This window comes from Brachyhypopomus gauderio, chromosome 2 (genome assembly GCF_052324685.1).
Source record: "Brachyhypopomus gauderio isolate BG-103 chromosome 2, BGAUD_0.2, whole genome shotgun sequence".
In the NCBI taxonomy this organism is placed as follows: Eukaryota; Metazoa; Chordata; class Actinopteri; order Gymnotiformes; family Hypopomidae; genus Brachyhypopomus; species Brachyhypopomus gauderio.
This window is the reverse complement of record NC_135212.1, coordinates 34234326-34255100: the sequence shown is the minus strand read 5'-3', so window position 1 is coordinate 34255100 and position 20775 is coordinate 34234326. Positions and strand designations below refer to the sequence as shown.

The following is a 20775-nucleotide window of genomic DNA, read 5'->3' as shown; positions in this document are numbered from 1 at the left end:
TACAGGCCCTGGAGACCCTGTGAGGATGAGCTGCCTGTTCCCAGTGGAAATGCTACAGCAGAATATAAAAGAGGGAAGAACCAGCATAGAGCCGAGAGAGAGTGAGATACTGAACCAGAGAGGAGCAGCAGATATCGCAAGGAGACGAGAGAGAGGGATCATGCAACAGAATGAGAGAGAAAGGGAACACGCAACAGAATGAGAGAGAGGGAGTGACAGAAGAAAAACATCAGATTGCAAAAGGAGAGTGAGAGAAACAGAGAGTGAGAGAAACAGAGAGAGAAATAGAGAGATAATCTGAATGCCCAGAGAGAGGGTGAGAATGCTGTAGAACTCTGTACTAACACATTAACATCACGTTTGTTGGGGTATCTTCCCCTTTGTCTGTTTTTCCAACAGATCTGGTATCACACAAGCGTTACATTGATCAGAAAACACATACACAGTCACAGACACACACACACACACACACACACACACACACACACACACATACACTCACACCATTACAATTATTATTATATAAATTAGTAAAATATATATATATATATAAACTTGCAGCACACTTTACACATGGCCTACAGATACACACACACACATACACACACCATTACAATTATTATTATATATATTAGTAAAAAAAATATATATATAAACTTGCAGCACACATTACACATGGCCTACAGATACACACACATGCACACACGAACGCATATACACCCACCCACCAACCCACAATGAGAAAAAGCATATTAGGCAGTGCACACACCACAGGAAGAGAAACACCCCCAGCAAATTACAGACAGCACATTAAAATGGATGTTTGGGGAGTGCCAGGTCTAATAATAGGAAGGGTGAGGAGGCAAAGCTGAAGAATGAAATATGAAAAGCACCATGGCGACAGTGTGTTGCTCGGCACTGCAGTGAGACTTTAGCCCGCCGCTCTCTCCAGGAACCCACCATACATCTGGGACAGCAGCCTCTCTCAGGAAGATCCCCTCTGGGGTATTCACTCACATGTGTGTGTGTGTGTGAGTGTGTGTGTGTGTGTGTGTGTGTGTGTGTGTGTGTGTGTGTGTGTGTGTGTGTGTGTGTGTGTGTGTGTATGCACATTCATGACAGGACGTGAGAGCAGGTGTACAAGATAAAGCTTGTTTACTCACAAAATAAACAGAAGAGGCCATTTTCAAACAAATAAACAAGTGTATAATTTATGCCATGATACTTGAAATCTCAATATCTGCTCAATTACAAACCATAAGCTACAGAGACAGCACCGCAGGGTGTAGGGTAAGTGTATGGTGTGCGTGTGTTTGTATGGGGTGTGTGTGTGTGTGTGTGTGTGTGTGTGTGTGTGTGTGTGTGTGTGTGTGTGCGTACCTTGCGCAGGTTCTTGTGCAGGCCCTCGTGTGTGGCACGCAGCAGTGCTCTGATAGAGAAGCTGTCTGCATCCTCTCTGTCGCTTATCTGAGACTCTCTCAGCAGAGAGTCCAGCTTCTTCCTGATATGGGACTCCACCAAGTGTTGCGTGGGGCCATTGGACTGGGATAAAGTGGATGACAAATGGGTCATCTGCTGAAACAATTACACAAACACGTGTCCAGCTGCCCTCCCTCCGGCACTCAAACCTCAGTGCTTAACACAAAGCTTCAGAATGTGACCGGCATGTCGGGAACATCTGGGCAATTTCTGAGACCGACCACAATCATGGCCACGTCATCCTTGCATACGTTTGGTGGTGTAAACTCAAAGTTTTGACTGGTTCGTGAACTTTGAGTGAGAGTATCTGTAATATTAGGAAACACCTCTGAAATAGTCCGTGCCTAGCCTTCTGGATGTCTGCCATTAGACTTTTTATAGCCCTGGTACAGGCACTGCTGCCACCCTACCTGAGATTTTGAAGACCCTTTCCATATAAAAACTACCGACATTATATTATCTCCCGTTGGGTTAAATTTACTCCTCACGGAGTTGAATGTGGTTTTGTGCTGCAGGAATTAATTCAATAGCACTGCCGTTACTGTGTGACTAATTTGGTTAACTAAGTGTGTCAAGGTTCATAACAGAGGCCATTTTAAAACAAATTCTGAATGGAAACAGCTTTGATAACGGGTATAAGGCACTGTGGGTGCTTACAAACAAACAAACAAAAAATCTGGAATAAGCGTGCAGGAGCTGCACTGCTCAAAGCCTGTTAGAAACGTCCATTTGAAACATCCGTCGATTTAAAAAAAGACGACTGTAACGTAATTGGCTCTCGTGAAATGACTTCTCTGAGCGCATCGTTAAACATTAATCACTTCTGATGTACTGAATATTTTGTGTGCAGGGATAAGCACACAAACAGCATTAACCCACAATTAGCGCGATCAGTCTGTAGACTATCGAAGAAACAGCACAAGGCCACCTCTGCCTGAGAAATGAAACCTTAGCCTCCCAGGTGGGGGTTTTGTGGAGTAATTCAGGGTGTTTTTAGACAGAGGACACAGTAGGTAGATTCTGTGCTGACTGATTGATTGTCAGCCAGCGACAGGCGGGATGCACCTACAGCCGGACTAACGAGGAAGCTCGGAAGAATCCATCAAAGGCGACTGAGAAGCGAGAGTGAGAAAGGAAAACAACGGAGCTTAGAAAGACAGGAAAGGAAAAACTCAAAGAGAATGGACACTCGAAGACAGAGGAAGATAATGAAGGAATTGTGAATACAATCTTTTGGGTTCATATTTTCCTGTAGTTGGCATATTCACAACAGTGTGTGGTTGAATTGGCTGTGTGCGCACGCGTGTGTGTCGCTGGCACGTGTGCGTTAAGGAAACCTTACCGTGCTGTTCTTCAGTTTACAATCGTCCTCAATCTCGTCTGCACTGTCATCGTCGGACACCTCCCCCTCCTCAGCATCTGCAGAGAGATACGGGGGCAGTCTCTTCCCCTGCAGAGAGAGAGAGAGAGAGAGAGAGAGAGAGAGAGAGAGAGAGAGAGAGAGAGAGAGAGGATATCATGCAGCTTTGGCTATTAAATATTTATAACACTGATGCCAGTAAAGCTTTGTTGAATCTGGAAGCACAGAACTGTGTTAAACGAGCTCTTAAATAGAGATGATGGTCTCTGTGCTGGGCAATGGCCATGCTGTGTGCCCATTCCCAACTACAACACATGGGTCCAGTAAAACTCCAAACCCAGCCTGGCTGTCCTCTAACATCATCTGCTGTTTCTCACAAAAAGGGAATTCATAAATCTAATTACCTTCTTTCCCCAAGATGTGCATTACCACTGGGTTTTAGTGAACACGTCTGGCTGAGTGTAGCTCTGTCCCTTGAGGGATATTCTGCTCAATTTACACCTGTTGACTAAGAGACTCTCCCCAGACAGTTTGCACTGATTTCACAGAGTCACCATGGGCAAATAAATTAGCCTCATTCAGAATGCAGGGCACATGGCTGTCTGGAGACAACGTGTCTGTAGTGGAGGGGAAAGTATCTCTACAAAAAGGTTCCTTTAGAGCTGCTTAAAAACCCTCACCCTCCTCTTTCTCCGCCTCTATCTGACACTCTCTATGTTATTCTTCTCTCTCTCTCTCTCTCTCTCTCTCTCTCTCTCTCTCTCTCTCTCTCTCTCTCTCTCTCTTGTCATTCTTCACCTTGGAAGATGGTGCTTGTGAAGAAAGTGGGAGGAAAAATCAAGCCTGAGCTTTATCCTACCCAAGGGACGTGAAATCTCTGGGGCACAGGGCCAGGGTCCCATCCTTTGTGTATGTGAATGTGCATGTGTGTGTGTGTGTGTGTGTGTGTGTGTGTGTGTGTGTGTGTGTGTGTGTGTGTGTGTGTGTGTACTTATACAGGTATAGTGCAAGTTGTGCAGGGGTCTGTTTACAAGTGAGTGTGAGGGGATGTTTGTATGTGAACATGTATGAGTGAAGCAGAGGTGGTGGGGCATTGAAACACTGTGCAGGAGAACGGTCTCTGACAAGGCCCGTTTGGGGCGGGGGCGGGGGGTCATCTTTGAGTGATGGACCCATACCCCCACTGCTTCATTTGGAAGCATCCTGCTGAGAACCCGGCAGGCCCCACCATCTGTCCTGAGCTCCTGTAGACAGCACCAGCCTTTTGCTGTCTGGACTGACACAACTCTGTTCCTGTGAGCAGTCAGGAGACTGTGTCTGCCCTCTCCCATGGCTGGCACAGCCACACTGCTCTCATGCGTACCCTTGACTTCCAAATAGGCTGACAGTGAGTCACCAGTCATCCCTTACCCAATCAGAGCAAAGAATACAAGGAAGTGCAGGGTGGGGTAACCCTCACATCCCGATCCTGTTAGAGGAATGCTAGAATTAAATTCAATTCATAACCACAGGAACAATGGAAGTGTATTGCTCCATTCATGCCGTGATTAGAAAATTATATTTTTGTTGCTTTGTTTGGACAGAATGGTTGAACTCTCACTGGTCTCTGTGATCCAGTCATCCTAATGTTCCAGCGCAGTCATACCCTTTCTTCAAATAGTGCAGTGTTCCAGTACGGCTGGGATGAGACCATGTCTCCTTTTGAGACACGTCTCCTTGCATTTCTCTCACCTTTATCAAGATCTTGCCCTTCAGACTGTTGGGACTGGGCAACTGTTTGGAGTCCCTGTTCAGGACATCTCCCACGTCCAGCTTCTCATTGAAGATCTCCTTCAGGTGCTGAGCTATCTTCTTCTGCTGTTGAATGTTGCAGTGGTTCTCTATAGACAGGACGACTGGGTATCTAAGAAAGAGAGAAAGATGGGGAAAGAGACACAAAGAAAGAGAGATAGAGACAAAGAGAGACAGAGAGAGAAAGACACATACAGACTTCTGTAAAAATGTCACACGCATACACTGAAAAACACTCAATAATGCCTACTGAGCTGGATTAGGACATTATCCACTTTTATTGAATATTCAGAAAAGAGCTATACATTTTTTGAAACATTTCAAATCTATTATGAAACACTGGCTAGTCAGGAACTGAACATGGAGAGGAGTCCCTCAGTCAGTCCTGAGTCTCAGTGACCTAAAACCAAACACCATCACAGACAATAATCAGCCTGTCCACACACTCACTAAAACAGACCCAATCAAATTATCACCAAGCAAAATTACATCACCTACTGGACTGAAACTACACAACAACAATACAAACTCTAAACCTAAATGACCCTTATAAGGTTAGTGACCTACCTGACAAAAGAGAAGAAACTGAGGAAGACATTGACAAACTACAGACTCAGTGAACAGTGTGCTCCGACTGAGAGCTTTCAGTGGTGGAGACACAGCTGCACTTTCTTACTGAATGCCCTAAATATGATCCTATTAGAAAGGAATTCTATAGGAAATTAATGAGCATCTCCCCTGAGTTTCAGCACTGCAGTGACACTAAGAATCTGCTGTACATATTAGCAGAGAAGCGTGAACTGATCACACCCAGCACAATATATGTCAGCCTGTTACAACCCGAGGGACAACCAGTGAGGACAATCAGTCAGATGATTATTGATTATTACATATATAGACATCGACTTAATTAATTTTCCTTTGATTGATTGATTAGTAATAACTCTGTAAATAACTATTTCTAGTGCTCTATTCTGACCTATAATTTTGTCTATAATATGTCTCTTATCTATGTTATATTTATTCTTAGGTGTTTCCTGTTAACTGCCTATTAAATTTGGCAAGTGTATTTTAGAGAGAGAGAAAAAAAGGAGAGAAATACAGAGACACAGAGAGAGCGATAGAAAGAGACATACAGGGAGAGAGACAGAGAGAGACAAAGAGAGAGAGTGATAGAAAGAGACATACAGGGAGAGAGACAGAAAGAGAGCGATAGAAAGAGACATACAGGGAGAGAGACAGAAAGAGCGATAGAAAGAGACATACAGGGAGAGAGACAGAGAGAGAGTGATAGAAAGAGAGACATACAGGGAGAGAGACAGAGAGAGAGCGATAGAAAGAGAGACATACAGGGAGAGAGACAGAGAGAGAGTGATAGAAAGAGAGACATACAGGGAGAGAGACAGAGAGAGAGCGATAGAAAGAGAGACATACAGGGAGAGAGACAGAGAGAGAGCGATAGAAAGAGAGACATACAGGGAGAGAGACAGAGATAACAGTTTGTTTCCGGTAAATTAGGAATTGCAGCAGCTTGTTTTGGATCTTTCTCTACATCCTGAACAGTCTTGCTCTCTCGCTCTCTGTCTCCATCTCTGTCTCAGTCTCTCTCTCACTCTCTCTGTCTCCATCTCTCTCTGTCTCCGTCTCTCCGTCTCCCTCTCTCTGTCTCTATATTTCAGACCATCTGAGAGCTGCTGCCCGAGTGCGTGCCGCTGCCCTGTTCAGCCGCTGGAGAATGGATACAGGAGGAGAAGCATGTGTCTGTGGTGTTCAGTCAAGGGTGAACGCTGTGAGCTCCAACACGTCTGTCTTTCCACAGAGCATGTGAGCGTCTTGGGCTGGAAGGCTGCTCCACACCAATCCTTTAATAGTGTGTGTAGTAATATGTGTCGTAAGCGCCCAAGAGCGAACCGGAGCTAAAACCTTCAATTTCTGTGAAAATTACATTTTGTTCCCTACTGGAAGCAAATTAAATGTGCTTCAGAGGGAGGCGGAAGCTTAATATCAGTCCTGTCAGAGAGAAACATGCCCCATGGGGTCAGTGTGGAGGGCATAATGCAGAACAGTCAAAATAAGCAGCGGTGTGTGTGTGTGTGTGTGTGTGTGTGTGTGTGTGTGTGTGTGTGTGTGTGTGTGTGTGTGTGTGTGTGTGTGAACACGTGAAAGTACATGTGTAAGCATGACTGACTCAAACAGGGTGAGGGTGGGGTGGTGTTAGCTAGTGAGTGAGAGAGAGGAGAGGTGGGATGAGTATCTCAGTAGGTGTCACAGGAAATACACACATACACACTCTAATATACATATTAGTGGAAGCAGATGGCTGTCGAATGATGAACTAATACTAAAAAACGTTGTGTTGTAGCAGTTGATGGCAAGCTGACGTAGCCCTCCACTGCTACGCTTCTCCACAAGCTAACCATACGCGTCTCCTTCACCCCACTAACCTCTCTGTTGCCTCACCCACATCTCTGGGGCACATTGAATCTGTTCTGAAGAAGACCACAGGAACACCCCTGATGCATGGTGTTGTGTTAACACCGTCTGTGCTGCAGTTTAAACCTTTGTAGTAAACTGATGCAGATGTCGTTAAAGATCACACCATTTTTACAGAATCACAGCATGTAACAAGAAGTCTTCATATACACTTCAGCCTGTGTTGGCTTGCATGAGCATCGATCTGCCAGTACAGCAAAGCACTTGTGCAGTCTGCTCTGGTCAAGAGCAGCGCCCACCAGCTGAAAATGTCATGGAATTGTTTTAAACTGTAGTGGCACAGTATATCAACATGTCTGTATTACAGGCATCTGCACTATGGGTGTCTTTACTTTGGACGTCTGTACTATGGGAGTCTGCATTATAGGTGTCTTTACTACGGGCGTCTGCACTATGGGCCTCTGCACAGACTCCACAAGGCTGTGCGATATAGGAAATTACATGGTTCACAGGTTCAGTTTGTTCATATAGAGTGATTTCTGCTGTTGAATGCTTTTGTACATACTCGTTGTTGACAAAAGCATATTTGTTGATGGTCTCGATGACAGACTTGAAGTTGATTTTAGACGTGAGCGTGTATCCGTGCTGGACCATTGGTTCACCATCTGGACCATCCCAGCAGTCCACTAGTACACACACACACACACACAAACAAACATCATACAGATTTTAACTTTCCATATATAAAACTTTCCATTTTTTGTAAAAAAAGTAATTGGATGGAATAACTGGTTGGAGGGATGACGTATACATAAATATATGAAAGAAGAATAAAAGATCATAAGGACTACAGAATCAGTTCTAATCAAATTATCTAAACTGAGCTGGGATAGGATGAGTGAATGAATATGGAGTTAAAGAGAATGAACTTAAATGTAAAAAGACATTTGCTACTGTAGGATTAAATCTAGTTTCTGAACACAAGTGCGGTGTGTGAGCTACGCCTCACCAACCTTCCACACAGCGGCACCCGGCCTGTAAAACCCAGGCATACATGTCCGTCTTGGAGTGGGACAGCAGCTGGTCTCCAGTAAGGTAGGTGTTGTGCGAGGAAGCGATGAAGTAGTTACACAGAGGCTGGTCCATGTCCTGGTTTACCTCGTTATGCTGAGGGTTGAATACGTCACACGCTGGGCTGCGCATGAAGTTTGTGAAACCTGGTCGGAGGATGGAGGAGAGGAGAGGGGAGGGGATGGGAGGTGAGAGGACAAGAGTGCAGGAGAGGGGAGGTGAGGGGAGAAGAGGAGAGGAAAAGGGAGAAGAGGAGAGTTGAATAGAGGGGAGGAGAGGAGAAGAGGCGATGAAAGGAGAGGAGACAGGAGGAGAGGGGAGGGGTGAGGAGGGGAGGAGAGGAGACAGGAGTTGATGAATTGATGACACATGACTCATTAAAGCTATTAAGCCTCCTTGTAAAAGAAAACATCCCACTGAATGACTGTGGGAAACCTCAGTGGTGTTTCTGTTATGTGGGTAAGTGTGTGAGTGTCTCATTTATGTGAGAGGTTGTATGTGTGATTGGACTGATAGCAGCAACACCATGATGAATGAATTAGCTCTAGCACACATGACAGGCAGCTAATCTTGTGGTCTCAGCAGCAGACAACCAGCTCACGCACACATTCAGAGCTGCATGTACTTACATGTAAATGTTAAAATAAACATATAGACACCTCCCCCTGCGCCACACACAGGCACGTAAGTGAATGTCACGATTATGCTGTCAGGCTCCATTGCCAGTTTTGGCCAGTTTAACTCAAACTGAGGGTATACACTATCCAGAGAGCATCCGTTCTAGCTGGATGAGCCACACAGCCAGCAGAGAGAGAGAGAGAGAGAGAGAGAGAGAGAGAGAGAGAGAGAGAGAGAGAGAGAGAGAGAGAGAGAGAGAGAGACTCACACTCACAAACACATTCCTTAAAAGACCAACAGAACAACCTGTTCCCAAACAACCCAAATGCTCTTGTGAAGACTAGTTTTTGGCTTGTTAAATGTCACTGATTTTGTGTCTTTAGTTAATGGGCCATTTCAGCACTGCATCCAGCTTAATTTTACTTCAGAGCACTTACATAAGCACACACACACACACACACACACACACACACACACACACACACACACACACACGCAAACAACACACACACGACACAGAAACACACAAACGCACACACACACGTACACATGCACGCACACGTATGTTAAGCAGCTGCTCATCCATTTAACGCTAGCTTATTCCATCCATCCATCCATCCATCAACCAATCCATCCATCCATCTTCCCTTCATCCCGTTTCAGTGGAGAGAGGTGCTCAGACACCACACTCTCATTTATAAGCACACCCTGGGGGGACTGCACTGGAGGTAAGTATATCCATCTTCGCCTGAGTATCTGTCTCTGTATGTATGTAATAATCTGTGTGTGTGCCCATTTGTTCGTCTGTCTCCAAGCAGTAACCTGAACAGCCCGAGGCATTCTGAAAACTCAAACCTTCTGCCACATTTTTCTAATACAAATTCAAACCAAAGAGAAACATAAGGCATGGAGAGAAAGATATAAAGGCTGACCGAGACACAAGTAACCGAGAGATCTCACCTTCAATTCCCAGAAGACCTTTCTGCTTGTTTTCGTCAGACACTTCAAACTTATCAATGATGTCCAGGCAGTATTCCATTGTCACGCTGGACATCTGGGGGGTGGGACAGGTGGGACACAGACGCTGTCATAGACCACAGACTCAGCTATGAAACGATCTGTCATTTCGTTCCTCAGAGAGTCACTTTCTGTCAAACTTATCATAACACCCTTTTACTGTCCTTCTGAAAGTTGACATTTGCACTCTATCTCTCTCTCCCAGTCTCTCTCTATCTCTCTCTCCCAGTTTCCTCTCTCACATCAATTCCCATGACTTTCATTCCCTTTTCTCTTATTTCATTCCCTTGCTCACAGAACAGGTGAGAAGAGGAGGGGTACAGAGGAGAGGGACAGAGCGAGTTTTCATGAGGGCGGCAGGGCTGGTTCGCTCAGAAGCTGGATGCCCAGTCATGTGAGTCTCCATCTACTTTTTCTAATTTAAACTGGATCCACCTCCTAGAACTTCAGAAGCACTCGACTTCCACGGCTGATAAAGGACCTCCGTGCAAAATGCTCTGTTTCTTTGTAAACTTGTGTACAATTTTTACCACTTCTGTCTGTACATGTATACACACTATCCATCAAAAGTTTGGACATGGCTAGTCTCTGTTTATTTTTTCCTCTTTAAGTTAGACACATTGACAGAAAGGCAGCGCTTTTAGAGAGTATGGCCCCCTGATGCCAGCTGATCCACAACAGCGAAGCATGATGGGAAAAAGAGGACGCACACCAGTCATCCGGTCTAAGCAGCGCCGGGAAAGCCTGAGATGCAGCTGAATACTGATGAGCAGGCAGGAAGGCGGACAGGCTGCCGCAGCGGGTCCTGCTCTTTCAGGATACATGGCACGTGGCGGAGACACTGGGGCTGAGTGATATCAGGCCAAACACCCCCGTAGATTTCACAGCCACGGAATGGCTGACATGATGGACCCACACACTACAGTCCTGCTCCTTTCAGCTCTTAAAGGAGTCACTACCAAATAGCCAGAAATATTTCTGCAAAATAAAAGTCCTAATAAACTCTAAAACAGACCTCCGATCCAAATCTGGCTTTGCTGTTCTCTGATCACTGCACAAAGCAATCAACAATTTGCATAATTGGCTGAATGTCATTATGTCCAGTTGAGAAAGTGGTTTAAAAGCTACCTGGAGGACAGACTTGAAAAACCCTGCTATACCTGCTGGAGCAGACCAGCTCCAGTATCACACGATCATAGTAATAAATACATATATTAGGTTGACCTCTGACCTTTTGCTCCACTCGCAGGAAGTTGCCGAGCTCCTCAACAGTAAGATGATCTTTCTTCTCGCTGAAGCACATGAGCAAGAGGAAGAGGTCCCTTCTTAGAGACATCATCCGGTAGAACACGCTGAACTCCTCAAATGTTAGTGTGCCCTGCTGCTCATCTGTATCTGCTTCCTGTGACATCACCCGTGAAACAGGAAATAAAGTGTTTTAGAATATGATGCTACGTCAGGGGCTCCAGACAGCATGAAATCAAGTCAGTGACTCGTGACATCACCAGCTCCTGCACTGACCGAGGTTCAGGCTGTTCACACAACCGAGGTATAACAGAACAGCGCAATAGGACAGTTCACAACCAAAGCAAAGCCTTGGCCTTTGGCATTTCACCCACTGGTGAAGCATTGATTCATGGCTCCTTCGTTGTGCACAGTGCAGAAGTGATCAGTCTTTCAAATCTTCTCAGCCCCATAAAAGCACAGCTGAGCTCTTGTTTGGTAACTGAGGCTATTAAAGGTGACCAACAGCGTTAGTGTGCATGTTCACACCACAGACCACTAATCGAGCTGGACTGACAGCAGAAAGCTTCATCATCTATCCGTCATTGAATAAGCAAAACAAAATAAAAAATTTTATCCTAATAGAACAACAGCTTGAGACATCAGTCCATTAAATCTCCACTCAATCTTCTGATGTCTTCTCATCTTCTAGTCCTCCCCTCTCTTTTTTGTCTGTCATTTTTCTGTCTGTCTGTCTGTCTACCTCTCTCTTTGTCTCTTTCTCTTTTTTACCTTTGCAATCTTTCTCTTCACTCCATTCAACAGCACTTACATTCTTTCTATTCTCTCATTTCCTTCTCACACCCTTCACTAATTCCTCGTCCTCTGTGGTATTGTCTACCTCTCTTTCTGTCAATCTTTTTCTTTCTGTCTTCCTCTGTGGTATTGTCTGTCTCTCTCTTTCTGTCTTCCTCTGTGGTATTTTCTGCCTCTCTTCCTTTGTATTTTTTTCTTCTCTCAAAGGAGCCCAAGAATATTCAACAAGGCTCAAACAGATGCAATAATTCCATCCCTTTGTTCCCAAAGAGTCAGGAATTACTGAACCAAAGTGAGGGAAATCTTCTTTAGGACACATTAATGATGAGAGTCAAGAACGATTAATAATATCACCACACTTAATCTTCCACCTAACCCATGTAATTATCAGGATGAGGGGAAGGCTGTCACCTCCTCTCCTTTGAGGAAGAGACCACACCAAGTTCAAGACTTCCAGAAAGGGTTGTTTTGAGGCTGAGTAGTGGCCTAGGGAGAACTGCGCAGGAATATAAATTGGGTTTGTGGCACAGGAGTGGATTCATATCCGAGCTCCCTCCTGCCAATTCATGATCAAACAGATAAGCAGTAGACAGGTAAGATAAGCATGGGTTTTGTTAGAAGGTTTGCAAGCAGTAGACACTAGGGACACTCAGTAAGAGAAAAGGCAGACTCAGGTGTATTTAAATACTACTCAGTCTCAGGGGTGTCTTGGGGAGAATACCGGAGACTACTAAATATATCTGTAATGATACAGTAGAACGGAGAGTGGATTAGGCACAACCAAGAAGTGGTGCGTATTTCAGGTTGTTCCTCTCCATGTAAAAAAATATGATAAAACTTCAAAGCATATAAGAAAACTGCCACATCTGCCCATGACACTCCTGGCTTTCCAATAACAACAAAGACGATAGAAAGAGAGGAGAGGAAGACTGGACTAGTGTGGGGAGTGAAAGGGATGGCCTCTCTACACGCACCAACCCACTCTGCTCCAAGTGTGCAGTACCCACCTACAGGAAAGGTTTCGTTTGAAACGGTTCTGCATTCCTCATGCTCACCTGGAACATCTGCTTCACTTTACGCCGAGGCAAGTTGACGTTCATCTTGTGCAGGAGCTGGTAGATCTCGTCGATGTTTAACAGGCCGTCTCCGTTCTTATCAGCCTCCTCAAACGTCTGCTTCATCCATGTCCATTCAGGATTAAGGAAATATGGTAATCGGACTATTAGGAACTTCATTAATCACACTGACTCTGCAGCAGATGTGGTTTCTTCAGGCCGTTCTAAGAGATCTGTTACCCTGTCCATGCAATCAGATTATCTAGCTGCCTTCTACATTCTGAGCTACTACTATGAGCCATTAATGGCTACAGGAGAGGTTCCACTGCTGCATACCCAAAGTGCGGTGTGAATCAATAACGAAGATTCAAGTGTGTGTGTGTGTGTGTGTGTGTGTGTGTGTGTGTGTGTGTGTGTGTGTGTGTGTGTGTGTGTGCATGGGCACAAAATGACCACCCTGACAGAGCACCTGTCCATCTCCTCATGTATTAGCCTTAAAGGGAGCCGTGACGTTCTACTGTCTAGGAGCTAGATTATGATGACATGCAGTACAGTAATATCCAACTAACATGATTATGTGTTTGTTGATGTAAATAAATTGATTGTGTGTGTGTGTGTGTGTGTGTGTGTGTGTGTGTGTGTGTGTGTGTGTGTGTGTTAGAGTTGACTATATCCCCTAGTCGACTATGAACGTCATAGAATGTACCATTCTAACTGCATGGGGGTGCCCAAGGATGCTGCTAAACATTAGTTGTTACATGAAATGTCTTTGTTTTCGTTATATATAGCCTTTTGTCAAATAAAATCATCCTAATTTCTGTTAATAAATATTTTAAAATGATGTGTGCACATTAACAATAGGCATCTCTTTACTACACATTAATAAATCACACCCCGTCGTTGCACAATCCAAATGAGCGGAGCTGAACACGCTACAGAATAGTTAGCATCTGCCGAGATTATAATGACTACTAAAAAAACTTTATTAAGTGTGGGAGTATTTTGAAAAAGATAAAGATGAATCAAACAAAGTAAAGTGCAAGTTATGTCATCAACGTCTTTCATTTCACACGACAACAACCAACATGGCATACCATTTAAAACGAGTAAGGCGAAAAAAATACAGTTCAGCCGTTTGTCGTATAGGTTGTGTCGTCTTGTAGCGGTGCGTCTCAGCAAGTAGGCCTATAAACATTTTTTGCTGTTGTTTGTTTTTTAAACCCTGTTACTTGAACCTTTAAAATAAATTTTTTTGCTGTTTTGTGGCAATTTTTTTTTTTCAGGCAGACATATTTTATTTAAAATATTTTTGACATTTTGCACAGTGACTGTCTGACAGTTCGATATGCGCACTGACGGTGACTTTTTTTTTGTTAATCTAAAGAGAAAATCTGACGAATCAGATTCAACTATGAAAACACTTAGTTGAATACACCTCTGTGTGTGTGTGTGTGTGTGTGTGTGTGTGTGTTTCCGGTAGTGGGGTCTGCTTATTCTGCTCAGAGTGGACATGTCTGTTCATGTTGGATGAGCGTGTCCAGAGTACAGGAGTGTATTCTGGGTGGAGGAGTGTGTCCATGTTGGATGAGCGTGTCCAGAGTGGAGGAGTGTGTTCTGGGTGGAGGAGCATGTCCAGAGTGGAGGAGTGTGTTCTGGGTGGAGGAGTGTGTCCAGAGTGCAGGAGTGTGTTCTGGGTGGAGAAGCGTGTCCAGAGTGCAGGAGTGTGTTCTGGGTGGAGGAGCGTGTCCAGAGTGGAGGAGTGTGTTCTGGGTGGAGGAGCGTGTCCAGAGTGGAGGAGTGTGTTCTGGGTGGAGAAGCGTGTCCAGAGTACAGGAGTGTGTTCATGTTGGAGGAGTGTGTCCAGAGTGGAGGAGTGTGTTCATTTTGGAGGAGCGTGTCCAGAGTGCAAGAGTGTGTTCTGGGTGGAGGAGTGTATTCATGTTGGAGGAGTGTGTCCAGAGTGAAGGAGTGTTGTTCAGGCTGGAGGAGTGTGTTCATGTTGGAGGAGTATGTCCAGAGTGGAGGAGTGTGTTCTGCGTGGAGGAGAGTGTCCAGAGTGGAGGAGTGTGTTCATGTTAGAGGAGCGACGTGTCCAGAGTGCAGGAGTGTGCTCTGGGTGGAGGAGTGTGTCCAGAGTGCAGGGGTGTGTTCATTTTGGAGGAGCGTGTCCAGAGTGCAAGAGTGTGTTCTGGGTGGAGGAGTGTATTCATGTTGGAGGAGTGTGTCCAGAGTGGAGGAGTGTTGTTCAGGCTGGAGGAGTGTGTTCATGTTGGAGGAGTATGTCCAGAGTGGAGGAGTGTGTTCTGCGTGGAGGAGTGTGTCCAGAGTACAGGAGTGTGTTCTGGGTGGAGGAGTGTGTTCATTTTGGAGGAGCGTGTCCAGAGTGGAGGAGTGTGTTCTGGGTGGAGGAGTGTGTTCATTTTGGAGGAGCGTGTCCAGAGTGGAGGAGTGTGTTCTGGGTTGTCTGGCCCTGAAGGCACTCCTGCTCTGTGGCTCTATAATGGGCAGGTTCAGCCTCCCACACTGCATTACACTGCAGGGAGCAGATTTTTCTGATTTTTGTTAGCATTATGAAGTGTGCCCAGGTGTTCTATTCATGTCACTAAGCAGAAGAAAGTGTTCCTGCATGTCTGAATGCTGTTCGTTTGAATATATTTCTATGTCAACAATAGAAATATATTATATACAAATATAATATATACACTGTCCAAGTGTATGTTTATTTACCTGTTTACATATGTGTGTGTTTGTATTGTGTGTGTGTGTGTGTGTGTGTGTGTGTGTGTGTGTGTGTGTGTGTGTGTGTGTGTGTGTGTTGTTTGCGTGTGTTAGTCTGTTGTGTGGTATGTGTGCGCATATGTGTATGTCTGTGTGTAGGAAAGGGGAGACGAGGAGAGGGAGGGGAGTTTCCCTATGCTCTCCTCTCTAATAGGAAGGTGAATTTTAACCTTGTGAGGTAGCACTTCAGAATCACCTGCAGAGTGTGAGATACCAGATATTCCCACATCAGTTAATACCTTGGTCTGTTCCCGACCATTAAATCAGTTGGAAGCATCCATCCATCCATCCATCCATCCATCCATCCATCTATCCATCCATCCATCCATCCATCCATCCATCCATCCATCCATCCAGTTCTGAAGGATATTGGTTATGGGTACGCTGCCTTTTGGCCAGCGAGTCCTCATCGCTGATTCCAGCCATTAGGTAGCGAAGTCCAGTCACCCATGTCCGTGCCTCTTCTGCACTGGATGTCACCAAGTCCAGGGATTCCATATGGTTGCCGTGGTAAATAGTGAAACAGCACCCGGGGTCAAAGTTCCCCTCCGCATGGCGATGGAAGATGTCAGACTGGTGTCCTTCTGTGACCTTGTAGAGTGAGTCAATGGTGACTAAGAGAGAAAAGAGTGACGACAGGACAACCAGAGATTATCTTCTCACCATGGTTTAAGGCAGAGGTGTCAATTCGAGGTTCAGAAAGTAAAAGTCCTCACCAGGATTTTGCTCAGGCTTCCTGGATTGTGTTGATTCCACTAATTTTACCTGGATTGCACTAATTAGAAAATCGGGCAAGCTTGAGCAAAATCCTGGTGAGGACTTTTACTTTCTGAACCTGGAATTGACACCTCTAGTTTAAGGAGTCAGATCTTCTCACCTGGGTTTAAACTCAACATCTAGAAATACACTTGTGAAAAATAGGGAAAAAACAAGGTAAGAACTGCATGAGCCCTTTGGACAAATAATGAATCCATTAGGCTGGACAAGTGTGAGGCACGGAAGTGTTTCATGTATGATAAAAAGAGTTAGAAACATAGAGATAATAAGACAAGCAAAAGCTGGCCTGCTAAATTCCCTGTACTCAAACTTGCTCTCCCTCTCCCTCTCTCTCTCTTTCTCCCTCTCCCTTTCTCTCTCTCTCTCTCTCTCTCTCATGTCTACCTGTGTAATATACTGCTGAGGGCACAACTTTATAAGAAGATTCTCACAACCTCATCATAACCGTACTTTGCAAACCCAAATCTTAGCTGAGGTTTTAAAATGTTCCACTGTTGCTGATAAAACTGAAGCTTTTGCTAATGTGCTAGTAATGTTATCTAAACACCCCAGTGGTGGGCTGGCATATTCTGCCATCCCGTCACACCATTCGCCAGGAAGCACTGCTGTTGATTCAATCACTATGAGCCCAATCTCATCCTCTTTTTCAATTATGCAAATTGAGACTAACAAAGGGGCTTATCGTGTGCAGGCGGTTCTAGAACGTGCTGGTGTTAACGCAATGGTGGTAAGATGACAGCAGTGGAGGCAGACTGTGTGGTCTCAGTGTGAGTTTGTATGTGCAAGAAACAGAGGTGAGAGGTGGGAGAGAAATCTGCCCCTGACACCGGATGTGGACGTTCTCACAGCATGCCGGTCCACGGCAGCTACGCTAGCAAAAGTGTGTGAGGGTGGAAAAAAGTGGTTATTAACCTCCCCACTAATCACCCAGTTCAAGATGAACAAGAGCTCTTAGAGGGGCTAAATCCACAGGCCAGCTTAATATAAAGCAGTAGGCTCTGGTACAGGCCTACAGAGTGTGTGTGTGTGTGTGTGTGTGTGTGTGTGTGTGTGTGTGAGAGAGAGAGAGAGAGAGAGAGAGAGAGAGAGAGAGCATGTGGGTGTGAAGGTCAGTGTGTGGGTGTACAGATGTGTGTGTGTGTGTGTGTGTGTGTGTGTGTGTGTGTGTGTGTGTGTGTGTGTGTGTGTGTGTGTGTGTGTGTGTGTGTGTGAGCATGTGTGGGTGTACAAGTGGGTGTTTGTGGGCATACAGGTGAGTGTGTGTGTAATGTCTTACTCTTGGCTTTCTCGCTCTTGCGGGAGGGCCTCCAGCGTATGCAGGAGCGATGTTCATCCAGGTAGAAGAGCCGCACGAGACCCTTAGAGACATTCTTCAGCTTCACCATCTGGGTGCCTGACTGCATCACACTCATACATCGCTCAACTGTGGACACACACACACACACACACACACACACACACACACACACACACACACACACACACACACACACACACACACACACACACATCTTGTGAGTTGATGGCAAGTGACAACTGAAACCGAAATGGATACAGCCTTTTCCACCCAAATTGGAATCAGACGCTAAAATATGTGACTGGATGGAACAGTTTGCAGGTGGGTGAGGGTGGTGGGTGCTGAATGACGGCAGGTATTTTTGGCCAACAGGTCCACGGGTGCCGTGGCGATCCTGATACAGAATGGGCAGTAATTGGCCACTTTCTGCCACCGTGTTGAGGGATAAGTGTCAGGAGCAGGGTGGTAATTACACACGGGACCAAACAGGGCACCAGAGACAAGAACGCACACAATCACACACAAGTCCAGAATGGGGGAGAGGAGACCATCACAGTTCCAGTGTGGGGAGAGGAGACCATCACAGTTCCAGTGTGGGGAGTTCCACTGATGCAACAGCGCAAAATTCGCCAGCAATCCCGACGCTGTCTTCATCTCTGCGAGTGATGGTGCGCCCATGGGGAGGAGAGCACACAGCTGGCTTCACACACTCTCTCAGCCTCAAAGTAAAGAACGTCTGCCTCTCACCAAGAAATGGGCGTGAGCTTGGCAGTGAAATGCTTGAGACAGAGTGAGACAGAGGGAGCAAAAGAGAAAGACAGAGAGATGATGTGAGCGAGCACGTTTTCAGCACATAGGCCCCCTCACATCGTTTGCAGCACAGTTACCACGATGTTCCTGCGCCAGAAGCAGAACGAAGTGGATGAACAGGACAGTCTGTGCTCAGCGAACAGAGGGACAGGTTTTACACACACACACACACACACACACACACACTTGCACGCACACACATACACATATGCACACGCACGCACACATACGTACGTACACATGTGCACACATACACATATGCACACGCACACACACAAGTACAAACAAATAGGCACACACACACGCAAACGCACACATGCACACACACACAAACACTCACACATTCACACACACACAGGGCCTGTGTGGTAGGAGGGGAGGAAAGACTGAAAAGGCAAAGACTGATCTGATTGAAAGCCAAAAAAGGATGCTAGAGTTTTTGCATGTGACATTGTGAGTAGATAATGTTGTCTGAGATGACATTTTAACAAAACACACTAGCGTCTTAATCCCTACATGTTGGATATGCTAAAGAGCCAAACGAAACCAAATCTTATGAGGTCTTAGAGAGGAGTGAAATAACTGGCAATTATCCACACATGTACATATGCGTTTATGCACACACACACACACAAGCACGCTCGCGCACACCCACACACACACACACACACACATACACACTGGAAATTCAGGATGCTTTGCTGGAGGCGATAGAAGATTGTTACGCAACATTTAAAGTGCCTTTCCCTCCCGGGAGGCACCTCAAAGATATCATGATCCTTCTGAAACACAAACACACACACTCAAATGCGAGTGTGCACACACACACACCCCTCTCCCCCTCACCCTCTGTTATGCAATGTATGGCCAAGCCTGTTGGATTCCTTCCACCAGCCCCTGGCTCAATGTCTGCAGGCAAGAACGAGGAAATGAGATACAGTTGTAATGTGTGTACAATGGAGCAGCGTCTGGAGAACACACAGCGGATCATGTGGTGTCACTGGGGGAACACGGAGCACAAGTAAGGGCAACACTGAGCAGTGGGAAGACTGCAGAGCAGATGGGAATGGCAGAAATTCTATGGAACACCTGGGAATGAGCATGATGCATGATGTATGATGCCAATCCAGAAGTGTTTATGTTTCAAACCACATAAACGTATATATGTGTTGACACACCCACACATATACAAGAGGTCTACACAAACACGAGCAATACACACAAACACATGCAGACACACACACACACACACACACACACACACACACACACACACACACACACACACACACACACACAGGCACAGTTCCAGATGCATGCTGTTCTGTCTAATGGGTCTTTGGTAAGGTCTAATGGCAACAGACAGCCACAATGCGTCCCTCTTCACCCAGTCACCCCTCATCACTTTCAACAGGTCGTCCGACACGATTACTGAGGTGACGGACAGAGAGACACAAAGACAGAAACAGAAGAAAACCAGTAGATTGCTAGAGGAAGAGATCAAAAGAGACAAAAGAAGCAGACAAGATGAACTATGTAATGAACAATATAGATATAAATCGAAAATGTATTACATATAAAATATAGTAAAATCTGCAATGGATTAAGAGAAAAAGAGAGGCCAGAGAAAATGGACACAGTAGAGAGGACACTGTGCTCAGTGGACACACCCCAGAGGACACTGTGCTCCAGTGGACACAGTAGAGAGGACACTGTGCTCAGTGGACACATGACACCATGCTCAGTGGACACAGCACAGTGAACACAGTAGAGAGGACACTGCACAGTGGACACAGGACAGAGGACACTGTGCTCAGTGGACACAGCACAGAGGATACTGTGCTCAGTGGACACAGCACAGAAGACACTGTGCTCAGTGAATATAGTACAGGTTTATTCCTGCAGGAACATGCAGGGGAGCTCTGCTGCTTACGAGGGGCTCATGTGAGGAATTATGGGTAAAGATAAAAAACACAACATAGAGGGCCACTGTGTCTTGTAAAATCTGACCTAGATTACGAGCTCCAAACATCCAAACACCAAATACAGAGCACTCGCTCTTAGCGCTTGCCCCCTTCCTGTAACCCATCATTCATGCTCCTCTGCTGAGTGGAAGAGAGAAGGACATGGGGAGAGACAGAAAGTGAGACAGATAGAGCAGATGAATTGAGTGAGATTGCAAAAGCGTTTTTTCATACACTTGTCTGTGTTAATTGGATTGTGGATTTAAGCCCAATCTGTAGAATGCT

At 45.5% G+C, this 20775-nt stretch overlaps 1 protein-coding gene across 6 annotated transcripts in view; it reads right to left on the bottom strand.

The window, feature by feature from the left end:
- The window catches only part of plch1 (phospholipase C, eta 1), a 63019-nt gene that overhangs the window by 18517 nt on the left and 23727 nt on the right, over positions 1-20775 (bottom strand). For all 6 annotated transcript variants that reach the window (XM_076994741.1, XM_076994744.1, XM_076994745.1 and 3 more), the window contains 10 exons: positions 17696-17842; positions 16013-16256; positions 12865-12994; positions 11001-11171; positions 9713-9806; positions 8077-8280; positions 7629-7749; positions 4571-4742; positions 2822-2929; positions 1381-1542 (listed from right to left, as the gene is read on the bottom strand). In XM_076994741.1, coding sequence (XP_076850856.1) covers positions 1381-1542; positions 2822-2929; positions 4571-4742; positions 7629-7749; positions 8077-8280; positions 9713-9806; positions 11001-11171; positions 12865-12994; positions 16013-16256; positions 17696-17842 — 1553 coding nt within the window. The remainder of the gene's footprint in view (positions 1-1380; positions 1543-2821; positions 2930-4570; positions 4743-7628; positions 7750-8076; positions 8281-9712; positions 9807-11000; positions 11172-12864; positions 12995-16012; positions 16257-17695; positions 17843-20775) is intronic.